At 37.2% G+C, this 13,361-nt stretch overlaps 1 protein-coding gene across 1 annotated transcript in view; it reads left to right on the forward strand.

Annotated features, from left to right (window-relative positions):
- Positions 1-13,361, forward strand: part of IPO5 (importin 5) — a 43,001-nt gene that overhangs the window by 3,056 nt on the left and 26,584 nt on the right. Inside the window, exons 2-8 of the mRNA XM_066176378.1 lie at positions 2,120-2,200; positions 7,107-7,299; positions 7,797-7,899; positions 8,130-8,226; positions 9,224-9,328; positions 12,500-12,622; positions 12,709-12,829. Coding sequence (XP_066032475.1) covers positions 2,120-2,200; positions 7,107-7,299; positions 7,797-7,899; positions 8,130-8,226; positions 9,224-9,328; positions 12,500-12,622; positions 12,709-12,829 — 823 coding nt within the window. The remainder of the gene's footprint in view (positions 1-2,119; positions 2,201-7,106; positions 7,300-7,796; positions 7,900-8,129; positions 8,227-9,223; positions 9,329-12,499; positions 12,623-12,708; positions 12,830-13,361) is intronic.

Raw genomic sequence — 13,361 nt, forward strand, 5'->3', positions numbered from 1 at the left:
GAACTAGATGATCATTAATGTCCCTTCCAATCAAAAGGTTTGGAACTAGATGGTCATTAATGTCCCTTCCAATCCAAAGCATTCTGTGATTATGTGTATGAGCTAGCATGGTCATAACTTAACCTGACTAGCTGGCTGAAATCTGGTTGGTTTATTACCATCCATCCAGGAACATTGTTGACTATAAAAGCCTGTCTTCCTCTTACTTATGTGTCTGTCTTCTAGGAGAGAAACTTTTAGTTACTTTGTTTTGTTGATTTTTTGCTCTTTTTTAAAGTGCATTTCTCAGGTTTGGGAGAACATGAGTACTAAGTGTAGACAATAGATACTTTCTTGCGTGTGATATGAAAGTCGGTCCTGGTGCGTGAGAAGTTTGTACTTCTGTATAAGATAACTGGGGAACTAATTGTAAACTTAAGGGATACAGTAAGTTGTAGCAGGATCCTGGTTCATAGAGTGTAGGCAAGACTGGTAATAAGATGGATAGGGTCAGCAAAGAAGTCTCCCACCAGCCCAGAGGGAAGATTCTGTGTTTGGCCATGTAATCCTTGTGCCCCTTTGCTTTAGCATCCTTTGAATGCAGATTACTGAATTGACAGAGTTATACCATTGAACAACTGCTTAGGTTGCTGCCGTTTTTAGTGAGTTAAACAAACAACTCAAAATAGAATTTTATGGTTATCAGAATTGACAGGAAAGAAGCCAGCTTTTACTGTGCTTCAGCTGTCTGTGGGAGTCCGGCCTTGGCCTGGCTTTAGGGAACTGTCATGTTTCTGTATTAGTCTTTGGATTTGTAGATAATAATGCAGTGTAAATATATACATTCATGGAAGAGGTTAACCTGAGAAGACTTTCTATTCTGACCCTAAACCTCATTTAATTTCACAGTCTCCATGAAATGATTAGATTAAATGCAGGGATTCATTGGGGATTCAGAGTCTCGTTGACTCTGAGTCTAAGTTGGCAACTACAGAGAATATGAAATGAGGATTGGCTTTATGAAGAAGGCCTACTAGGAAGCAGGTACAGAAAGAGAGGAAGATTATGTCTAATATTAAATGAAAAACTGCTTAATTGACAATAGCAAGTATCCTGTCAAGTTGCCTAAGAGTTGTTAGAGTATTAGAAGGAGCTACTGCAGTGTTGGAAATGGGAAGTAGGCAGGCAGAGAACTGATAGAAATGAACCTGAGCTTTGCAGAATAGTCTTATTCCTTGAGTTCAGGATAGGATAACAAATATTTGAAAAAGGTGAAGTAATTCATTTTCAAGATTGTCCACAAAAAGTAACTCAGAGGTACTAAGTATAGAACTATTTCTGAATGTTATGAGGGGTTTAGTATATTTTTAAAAACCCATTTCATTTCAAAGTGCTCTCAAATACCATATCTCAGATAGTAAAAGTTGTTTTACTGTATTTTCACTCTAGCTTCTAAGTAACAATGTAATTTTAAAGGGAGACCTATAGAATGCATGCCAGAAGCATGTAAGATAATGTAACTGAACTTCTCATTAAACTTTGTGTTTTGTTAAGAAGGTTTTCCTAAGGAGGAGACTAAATAGCCTCTCTTTCTGAAATTCAGGCAGGAGTTTAAAAATGAGACATTCTTATTCAGAATGTGTGGTTGAGACATGTGGCCACGTAACATTGTAGAAGTTTTTAAAAGGTTCCAAACCAGAACTGATCCAATTTCTGGGCTATATATTTGTCTGTGATTATTAACCTGTTGGTCACATCTTGGTCTCAGGCTTCCAAAGTTCTTATTTTTTCGATATGATAAAAGCTATGATGAATTCCCAGTAGGACATGTTTGGTGTATGTTGCATTTCTGCAAGTTTATGTTGTATCTATATTTTGTAACTAATCTCGTAAGTGGCCAGTCATGCATATGTAGATCATTCCAATATGGCAGATCTTTCCAGATAACTAAGATTTTGCTCATAATTTTAAAATAGGTCATACATTTTTATTTTGATAAGCTTAAACTTTTTTTTCTGCTATGCTTTTTTTAAATTGGATGGATACTGATGTTGTTTTAAAAGGAAAGTCAATTAATATTAATGCTTAACACGTGCTTTCTAATAAATGTTTACAATAAGCTGCATCTCTTTTTATGCAGGAGACCTATGAGACTATTCCAGGTCCATCAAAGATCACTTACCTCCTGCAGGCAATCAGGAACAATGCTACTCCCGAGGAGGTATGGCTCAACAACCTTGGATCTGTGCAGATTTTTAAGGGGACTTGGAGAAGAGGGGAAGAAATCAGTGCTGATCATTTTGGGATAAATGAGCAAGTTTGGCATTAACTGAAGTATCCTCATTTACTGCACATTTGTAGAGGGAACACTCATCTTCTCATCTTGTTTATTGCATGCCCAATTCACTAGCTGTGACTTTTTGGTGCAGAATATTTAGTTTCAGGAATAGTTTTTCATATGCAACTACTTGGATCTCCATTGTTTTCTGTTGTGTGCTTTGCTTAATGAGTGCTATTTTCCATTAAATGTGTAACTAATATGTGACTTACTTACATGTTTCTTCAAGTTACATTTGAGAAGTGAATTTGGGGTCCTGTGCCTAAACATATTAAACTTGTGTGTTGTCTGAAACTTACAGTGCTTCTTAAATGATCTAGCAGTATAATGGAATGAGTGGAGGACAGTCTAAACATTATACATGTTTTTTAACCTGGATATAAAGTAAGGGTGCATTTTAGTTACTCCTTAGTTTTTTAAGGCTCACCACTTTAGCAATCAGTTAAAGTACTTACTGGTGAAACTATTATTCACTTGGATATGCAGAGTGAAGAACTACTAAACTTTCAAGATATTACAAATTTTAGAGTCGCTAAATTTCTGAACAATATTATAAGAGCATAAGTGTGCTGCTTCTTTATGGATAAAAATCTCTTCTGGCAGACTATTCAATTTGGAGTTAGTTGCCATTTGTGCTTTTTTAATGCTAAGAAAGTATCAGTTTACCCGTACTGATGCTTATCGATCTACAGTGTTGTGTTCTTCTGACAGACTCTTTCAATATTATACTAGCAACTGGTTGCATAAGAGGTATCTGCTTTTCCTTGCTGCTCCTCTGAGATGTTTCAAGTGATAGAAGAGTTGTAGAGCAGGGTTACTACAAAGTGTAAATAAATACTTGTTTCTTGTGTTTGCTGATTTTTTTCCCTTTACATCAGCTAAGGAAATAGCCCAGTGTAAAACTTAGGAACCTTGCCAATGACTTGGATTCCAACTACAAAGTATAAAAAAAATTTTTCACCTATAGAAGTTACTCTTGCCAAAGACATCAAAGGCTAACATTTGTAGAATAACTTGACATTTAACTCCACCAATGGATTAATCAAAGAAAGATTTAAATGTTAGCTCTTAACATAAGTAAGCATTAGGTGCTGGACTCAAAAAATCCTGATTAATAAAACCTACAACCTCTTCGCTGTAAATCCAACTACTTAGTAGCCTAATTAGAGCCTAAGTGAAGTAATCCCCATGCTCAATCTAAACACTGCATATAAACATGCTGAGAAACATTCTGTGCATGTTTAAATATGGTGCTGGTATCAACAGGTAGTTTCTGCATATGTTTTATGGAGATCTAAATGCTGAGCAGAATACTGCATGTCACCAGTGGATAGAGCTTTGGGCCTGGTTTGTGTGCTCTGAGCACACTGAATGTACCAGTGCCACCAAACACAGGACACTGGAAGTAGCTTCAGAACTTTAAACGTGGCTTGTTCAGGCTGTGTGAAAGCTTCTCATCATCTTGTAGCCTCTGTATTGCTTTACCTCTTTGCAGGAAAATTAGGCTGAGAAAAATACCCCATCCTGTTTGCATGAGTTGGGTGTCTGTGTTGTAGAGAGTACAAGATTTGTAGGACTATTCAGACAGCAGTTGGGGAAATCCTCCCTCTGCAACCCAGTAGTGTTGGCATTTAAATGGAGAAACAAGGGTACAAATCGTGCTCCCAGTACCCCTTGCATTTGACGTAGAGGACACCATGTAGCTAATGCTAACATTTGCATTAATAGCAAAGTAACACTGTTCACAGAAGTGGAGGGAAGCATCTGACTTAGAACACTTCTCTGCCTGGTGATGTGCAAGTTTGTCTACCTCAGTCTGAGGAGGGATTTGTCCTTACTTCCTGCACCTCTAGTCTAACTGTTATGAAGTTAAGACTCTACTTTCTTTGCAATTGTACAGAACTGTACGGAAGGGGCTGTACAGAAAGATGAGATACATTCACAATTTATTTGATTCCTTTTATTCCTAGGACTTGTCTTAGGTATTTTTAAGGCTTTTACTTTGCAGTTTTGAATTACCACGTAAATCTTTGAGAGGAGCAGAAGTTCTGCATTTTCTCCTGCATTTGTTTTTGCTTGGTTAACTCTGGATTGACAGGTTTTGATTGTGTCCTAATTTACAGATGACTGATAAAGTAACAAGTGCTCTGTAAAACTGTTTCTGCTGTACTCAGAGCCTTCTTGGAGGGCCCTGACCTCTCCCCGACCTCTGCCCATATTGTCACATGAAGGGATGCATTTCTTAGTTTGCATACTGCTGCTGTGGACAGTTTTCTGTTCAGCCTTTGGGAAGGAAGGCAGCCCAAGAATGCACCACAGTTCTGCCTTTGAGTTGTCTGTGGACGCTGGGAACTCTGTGCTTTGAATTCCACGTAGGACTGGATCTCTGAATGAGATGCATATCCATCTTTGGACCATGTGCTAAATGTTCTTCACTTCCATCCCTGCATGTTTTCTGCCTTGAGGACTTGAAATGAGCAATAAAAGTAAAATTCAGTGTGACAGTGCTACACAAGATAGTCAGACTTTTTCTTATCAAATGCATAGGGTTACATGGATGCTTTGAATATCGGTGGAGAGCATGGCGTCCCAGATTGCTGTTCATAATTCTGCTGCTGCCCTGCTCAGCAAATTGATTGTCTTCTTGTGCCTTGTTGATTGTCTTCTTGTCTCTTGTTTCCATCATCCCTAAAATACTAAAACATTTTTAACACCCTATAAATTCTACTAATCAATATGTTGAAATTTAAATATTTTGACTACTTTTTATATTAATAACTGTAACACTTCAGTTGTATGTGAGCATCTCAGTAACTTAGACATGCAGAAGACCCAGTGCTGGGAAAAAATGTGTTCTCTTAATGCTTCACTGGTAGCTGGAATTCCTTCTTCGGGGATGTATGCTTTATATTGTGCCTCTCCTCATTAAAAGCTATTGCCACTAAATTGCAGGATTTTAAAATGCTTGTTTGAGTACATATATTGAAATACTTAAACATAAAAGAACCTTTGGGGCATGTGAAAAATACGTATATTCTTTCTTAGAGTAGAAGAAACAGGCCTGGAGGTACCATTAATTCAGCCATGTTTGTCTTAATTAAATTGACAATGATAGTTTTCATATGTAAGTGATTATCTGCTGAGGAAAATATGCTATTTTTTATTATTAGAAGTCAGTCATTTGTTGCTCCTTAAAACACTCTAATTTGCTTTAGGGATTTTTGGGATTTGTTTTTTTCCTAAGCTAGTAACTATGACCAGGAGATAATTCAAGTAGTGCTGATCTTATGTCTTTCTGTATGCCTTACTACTTCTGTTTTTACTTTGCAATCAGTCTGTTTATCAGTCTTCTAATATTTTAAATTATTCAGAGTTGTAAATTCTTATCCCTATTTTCATAAAGCATGTAGTCTCCACCTCTATTCCCTGTCTGTCCACCTGCTATTACTTTGTGAAAGAATGTGATATAATGTGAGTTCAGTCATCATCAGATGTCAGGAAATATGCACTGAAACACGATGCCTTGAGTAAGGGAAGACATAACACCAGAGTTTGTGCTGTGTTTAGTCCCAGTGAACTTGCTCCCCACTCAAGGCATTTCTGTGTAAGTTTACCATACTAATGAGGAAAAATTTATCTTTCCCAATATTGATGCTCCAAGGGATGGGAGAAGGGAAGATACCATTATATTGCAGTACCATGAAAGTTTTTGGACACATTGTTAGTGAGATTCCCACAGGCAGTGAGGGAAGAATGTCCTTCCAAACTCACATTCCCCATATGACAGCCTATTGCTAGAGAATCTTGGCTTCTGATGGGAACTACAGCACAGTTGGGCTCTGTGACTGTTCACCTGCTGCCTTCCTTACATCTGCTAGGGAAGAGCTAATCCTGCATATGTGGTGGCCTTAGTCCACACTGGAAATGGTGAAGAGGAGATAAGGAATAATAAAGAGTTGGGTCCAGTTCTGCTCCTTTCCTTCAGCTGGTACAGAGACACTTTGTGTGCAGAAGAGACCTGGGTGGATTAGAAAAAGACACAATGAGTCTGGAGACTGCAGAACATAAGAATGGTATCTTGGGTGATGTTCTAGCAATGCCTGATATTTACAGGGTATGTTAGAAGTTGACATTTTGCAGCAGTTTGTGTTTCACATCTATAGGTTGTGCCATAGTAACATTATTGAGAAATTGGAACTGATTACTTTTTGCTGCTCATTGAACAGTTTTAAATTTCAAAGACTTGTAAGTGAAACTGTTTGTCATTCAAGTGTGCATTAAATAAGAATATCTTAGGAAAAAAATAGAGTCTGGATTATTTTTTTGTGAGAATTTAGCACACATAAGGTTTTGTTACATGTGTTAAACTTTAGAAGTTTGGATGGTGATTTTTAATTACTGTCTGTCCTTAAACACCAGTTGATGAGCATTCTATTAAGTTATTCAGAGAGCTTCATTTGTCTTTTTGCCTTTACTGCATGTGTTGTTCTATTAATTTTGAATTACTAAGCCATGTTTTTTGCTTCTAGTTCTTGTACAATTCTAAATAAATATGGATATATAAATTGTACTCTTGTAAAATAGGTGTACACATACAGGAAACAAGATAGTAATATGTGGTGTTGAGGCTCCTATGCTTAAGTTCAAGTTTAAAGAAAAATGTTTCATCGTAGGCCTGCAGAACGCTGAAAGCTTTGGTTTGACTTGGATTTGGGTTTTCTTTTTCTTCCATTGTAGGAGCATGATTATCATATCAAACACTTGAACTCACACACTTCTCCTCCAACAGGCTAGGCAGATGGCAGCTGTCCTTCTGCGCCGCCTGTTGTCATCTGCATTTGAAGAAGTTTATCCAGCTCTTTCACCTGAGGATCAGACGTCAGTCAAGAGTGAATTGCTGCTCTTTATCCAGTTAGAAGTGCAGTCCACTATGAGAAAGAAAATATGTGACATAGTCGCTGAATTGGCCAGGAATTTAATAGGTACTTTATTTGTATAAGTTGATACCGTAGTAAAATGTTTCTGTATTGATAGTAGTTGTATTTGTATCTCCTGTTCTCTAGTCCTGCTTAGGCGTTTGCACATGATGTACTAACTGATTCCATGGCCTATTATAGAACCTAATATTTGTTCACACCATCCTTGACCAGATAAAAATAAGATTCTTGAATTCTGCTTTTTAATTTGCTCGAGTTTAAGTGAGATTGTATCAAGGTGTATAAATCCAGTTTTGTGTAAATTGTCATGAATTATGCTGAACATTGCATCAGTTTCTTTTTCTGAGTGCTGCTATATAGCAGTAAACAGAGATCATCTTCTCTTCTGGAGTGTTTGTAGGTTAAACATTTCACAGTATTTTACATTGTGACTTAGGCACATCTTCATATCAGAGAGTCAGTGATGTCTGGTTTTCCTGCACGGTTGATATCTCACCATTCTGAAGTATGCTTATCCTAAAACTTTGTTGGTTTTAATGCAGATGAAGATGGCAACAACCAGTGGCCAGAAGTTCTGAAATTCTTATTTGACTCTGTCAGCTCTCAGAATGTGGGACTGCGTGAGGCTGCTCTACATATTTTCTGGTAAGCTACATTTTTGTAGGATAGCCAAGTCATGTCTGAAAATAAAAGAAAAACTGTCACAATGTAATTAACTAGCAATCATATTTATTTCATTTATTTTCTTGTATAGTGGCTTACTTAAATCAAACGTGTACAGCTACAGCCTGTAACTTAAACAATGGATAAGCTTGAAATAGTAATTCAACCTGAACTTGTGTGAATTTTTATTAATGTTTTGGTCTTATCCTTAGGAATTTTCCTGGGATTTTTGGGAACCAACAGCAACACTATCTGGATGTCATTAAGAGAATGCTGGTTCAATGTATGCAAGATCAGGAGCATCCCTCAGTAAGACCTTTATGTTCTTCTGGGATTTTAGTATGTTCTGAGCTAGAAACTCAGTGCAGTAGTCTCAAACATAAAGGTTAAACCACAGATTTCAACCAGAGAATTGCATTACCTGAAACTGATGTACGTATGGAGTTTTGACTGTGCCTGCTGCAAAACCAAAGGCTCAGACCCTTTTGTGGGGCTAAAGCTGACTGGCTGCTCCTATCTGCATTGCTTAGGCCCAGATTCTTCCCTAGCTATGCTTGGAGAAACCCCGTTGCAGTGGCCCCAAGCAGATGGGGTTTTAGCCAGCAGCATTGAGGGGTCAGAAACTCCTTGTTAAATTCTCTTTCTGGCCCTTGTGTTTAATAGTGTAAGTCTGTCGTGTCTCTACATACGGTATCTGTACATGGTATGTCTCAAAATTCTCAATATACGACAGCTCCTTGAACTGTTTGTGCATGTTTTGCTCCAAGGGTGTGTAAGAAAGCCTTGCTTTTCTGGAAGGCTTCAGATTAATTGATTTGTGCAGAGAGTTGTACTTCGAAAATGTTTCTCTTGTGGAAAATGCTGGGCAAGGGTAGGAAACCCTGCTGTGATATATGGGTTCAGTTTGCTGCTCCCCCAAGGATTACTTTTTCTGAACTTTGGAAGTCAACTGAATAACATTTTCTAAAGTACCACAAGTCATGCCTTTAAAGAAGAATGTCTTAAACACTTAGATCACACTTCTTGAAAAATGAGACTGACACTTGCATGCACATTTGAAGTTTTGATGGAAGTTGAAAACAATGGGGTTTTTTTCCTTTTTTCTTTCATTAAATGAAAACCACTAAAACAAAAAGCAAAACTAGGGACTACTTGCTACCTCCTATGATAAACTTTTTGTGTTGTATGGTCTTCGTTGTTGCTTTACCTTGATTTGAAGTAAAATTTAAAATCCCATGTTAAAAACTAGCAGAGGCATGTTTCAGTACTAGTTTCTCACTTCTATTTTTCCAATCATGTCTTTTAGATCAAAACTTTGTCTGCTAGAGCTGCAGCTGCATTTGTGCTTGCTAATGAGCTCAATGCTCCCCTTCTTAAACACTTTGCAGACTTGCTGCCTGGAATCTTGCAGGTAAGAAACCAAACAACAGTTAATCTGCCATTACAGCCTGTATTGACTATATCCAAATGTAAATTATCGGTCTGCAAATTGGTGAATTTTTGCTGAGACCTGAATTAACTGAGCCTTTTAGCCAGCCAGCAGTCACCAGCAAGATGGAGACTTAATAACAGATTTTGCAAACAGAGGATAATTGATAGGGTTTTAAAGAAAGTAGCTCAGTGCTGATCAACTTATGCAGTGTTACAGAGATGAATGTGTTAAAATTCTTTGTTAGGTATATAGGTCAAAATCATACAGCTTTTCAATTAACCATGATATTGAAATATAGTTTAAATATGGGCTACCCTGAGATTTGAAGTAATCTGTAATTGGGGAGTTCATGGACTTGTGATGTCCTGTATCTCTTCACTTTAGAGGAAAGCATAGAATTATTCTGAACATAGATTCTCAGACTGAGAACAAGAGTCTGTAGAAATGATCTTTATTGTTTGATAAATTAGAAAATTGCAAATAAATGGCCATTTGAAGCTTCATATAATTTCTGAGGCTGGATTAGATCTCTTGGATGGATGAATGTGAGCAAAAGTTGAAATTCTAATGTAAGGTTATTTAGTTTTTCAGAGAAGCCTATTGTAAACCCAGCCAGAGACAGAAATGGTTTGAGCTCTGAAGGATGACAATTTCACAGTACACTTCCCTTTCTATATCAAGAAACAGTGGAAGCAACTAAGTTTGATATGATAATGGAGGAAGTGAACTTCTGGTGATTTTAAATTAGGCTAAATTTACATTAAAGACAGACTTCTCACTAAGTCAGAACAGCAGGTTCCTGTTGACAGTGTGAGCTGTAAACTGTGTGTGCTTTGTGGCAAGCTGAAGAAAAATTTTACCAAATCTACTGGCGTCTGCAACTGGTGGAATTCTGCTTGATCTTAAATACAAACTGAGAGGAATTTATTCAAATCATCTTAGTGTGTATAAGTTAAGTATTTTGATATTGAGGTCTCTGTTTGGTGATTAGTTCCCCTATGTACCTTTGTCAATAACAATTTTAAAAGTTGTAACATCCTTCGAGGACCTTGGCTACAGAGTACTGTGTTGAAGGGGAGGGGGAGGCAGGGTTTGGGGTGGTCCTACTGTTTGTCTTGATGTGTGGCACTTACAGATTTAGGGCTAATAGCCCACTCACTCTGTGTTCTCTTAACTTTCAATGCTACTATTACACTGTTTAGACACTGTAACAACACACGAACTTGGCTCTCATTTTCAAGCTTTCCTTTGCAAATACAGAGCACAGAGCTGTGTTATGAAATCTGTCTTTTTAAAGTACTTACTGCAAGAAGAACTAGATTTTCTGGCCGTGGTAACACAAGATGGATATGAAGATCCGAGTTTATAAATAGGAATGTGTTAGAATAGTGATGAGTGACCTTTGGAGACAGTTGGATGCTTTTTTTGTTGCTGTTGAAATTCATTTTGTTGAAATACTGACTCGGTAAAAAAGCTAAAAATAAAATTCTGACTTGGCATATCAGTCCTTTCAGTGCAGGATCTACAATGGTTGTGCTGGAAGTTGTACTTCCAAAACTGACAGTTGAAACTTTTACCCAAAGCTTTCTCCTGCAAAGGGAGGTAAAAGCCGATAGAACTTCACTGACTTCTTTGGACGTTGTTTGATACTACAGAGAAGTGCCTCTACCTTTTAGGGCTCACTTTTCACTTTGAGATGCTTTCTTCAGAAAGCCAGTCTTGCTTTAAAAAACTGTCAGAGTTGCAATGGGTATAAAATAGAGTTTTGCAGAAAATTCCAATAAATATTACATTGTCCTTTGAGAGAATCAGAGGATGTTGTAGCTATTAGACCAAAAGGTCTTAACTGTGACAGTTGTTTTTTTTCCAGATTTATCCAGAACATTTCTGGTACTAGAAGATGCTGCTGCTGTGTTGAAAGTGTGGGTTATATATAAGTGCCATTATCAAAAATGTTGATTTGGAGACTTAAATATAAAAATCACTTAGTTACTCACTTCAAAAAAATGTTTCAACATTAGGAAGACATAAAATAGTTTGCTAGTGAAAATTTCTTTCAAAACCTCAGAAGTGAGTGTGAAGCCTCTTTTCTTTGAAGCTTTGTTTACTTCTAGATTGTAACACCATTGAGTAACAGTGTTCTGTTTTGGCACTAATATATCACCCTGATCAGTTAAAAGTAAGTTTTAAATTACTTTTTAGAATGTGGGTATGGGTTAGGGAAGATAGTTGCAAAAAGCTTGATTTCTTTTTCTCTTTTCCTTCTCTGTGACTGAGGGCTGAAAGGTCTGCTTTAATTTGATGGCTCTCGAGGGATGTCTGGAAGAACTCTTTTATCTTGTGGTTCCTGGTGTTTATAAGCATAAGCCATTCAAAACTTTTCTCACATAACAGGCAAAAGAGGCTCATTTTCCTTCTTTTGGGAAGAGTTACTTTCTTTTAAATAGATTTTGAAGTTGTTGTCAGAACTCAGTGGTTTTGCATGTTGGATCCTCTGATGTCTGACCTTAATTCTTTCTGATTGTCTGCAGTGTTAGATTTGAACACTATGAGCTGTAACTTAGTTGTAGAAAACTTGTCATTTTTGTGCTGTATGGTATCCTGTCATGGATTTATGCACACAGGTCACCACAGCAGGGTCTGACTCTGGGATCTGCTGAAAGTTGGAGTGAAGGCTTCTAATTAAATGCATTCTATGAGTTCTCAGGTTACAGCTTGAGTTGGTGCCTCCAGAGAGGGACCTCTATCCCAATTCATTTCTCTCAACTGTACATGTGCCACTGGTGGCCCAGTCCCCAGCCACTTATTTCTGGTTGGTGGTCTCTTGATTTCTTACTAGTTTTTACTGTTGCAGGGCTGATATTCTGATGAAGTTACTTCATTCTCTTGGAATTGTCTGTTTGATTCTTATCATCTCCATTCTGCTTGTATCTGCTGGAATCAGCTAGTTCATTGTTAGAAGCATTAGTTTTAACAAGAAGTTTACTCTGGTCAGTTCTTGTAGCCTCAGGCTTTAACTACTTAGCTACTAATACTAAATGAGACTGCTCAGAGAAACAAGAATACAATTAATGAAATTCCTTCTATAACACTGGTCCTATTCATAATGTTTGTTTTTATTTAATCTTATCTGCATCTTATCTTTTATAGGCTCTAAATGATTCCTGCTACCAAAATGATGATTCTGTTCTGAAATCCCTTGTAGAAATTGCAGATTCTGTTCCTAAGTATTTACGACCACATTTAGAAGCTACTTTGCAACTAACTCTGAAGGTAAAGCTAGGAATGTTTTTTAAGAATCACTTTTTCCACCCTAAAACTTCTGTTCCTACCATTTACTCTAATCTTTTGGGTTGTAGTTGTGTGCAGATACCAGTCTCAGTAACATGCAGCGTCAGTTGGCACTTGAAGTAATTGTGGCCTTGTCAGAAACTGCTGCTGCTATGCTGAGGAGGCATACAAATATTATTGCACAAGCCAGTAAGTATTTTCCTCATTTTCTTTGTTGTAACAGTTGTCCTTTGCAGTATTAAATTGACTTTTCTGTCGGTCAGTGGCAAAACCACATCCAACTGAGAGTTTGCTGGTGCTCATAATTTAAGAATTTAAGAAATTTAAGAAAATTTAAGAAAACTCAATTCAGTGTCACCTAATGGAGTAACCTCCTTCCTATTATGACTCTTCATAAATTAATCCATGCCTATGCAGCACCAAAAATTTGAATAAAAATACAGTGGAGTCTTGTTAGATGTTTCCAAAGAAAACATGCTTTTCTGCTGGCTTTGGAAAATTTTACTGTAACAAAAAAAAAAAACAAAAAAAAAACCAAAAAAACCAACCAAAAACAAACAAACAAACAAACAAAAAAAACCAAACAAAAAAGAAACAAAAACAACAACAAAAAAAGACATTTACTTCTAAAGTTCTACGTTTGGAGTTTGGTGTGTAGGCCAGATACTCTGTGGTGCTGGCAAGTCAAGACTGAAGGAATTCAGCATGCATGTTGAGCATC

The sequence above is a fragment of the Chamaea fasciata genome, unplaced genomic scaffold (genome assembly GCF_029207755.1).
Source record: "Chamaea fasciata isolate MVZ Bird 193981 ecotype frontalis unplaced genomic scaffold, bChaFas1.0.hap1 SCAF_2, whole genome shotgun sequence".
NCBI classification, from domain to species: Eukaryota; Metazoa; Chordata; class Aves; order Passeriformes; family Sylviidae; genus Chamaea; species Chamaea fasciata.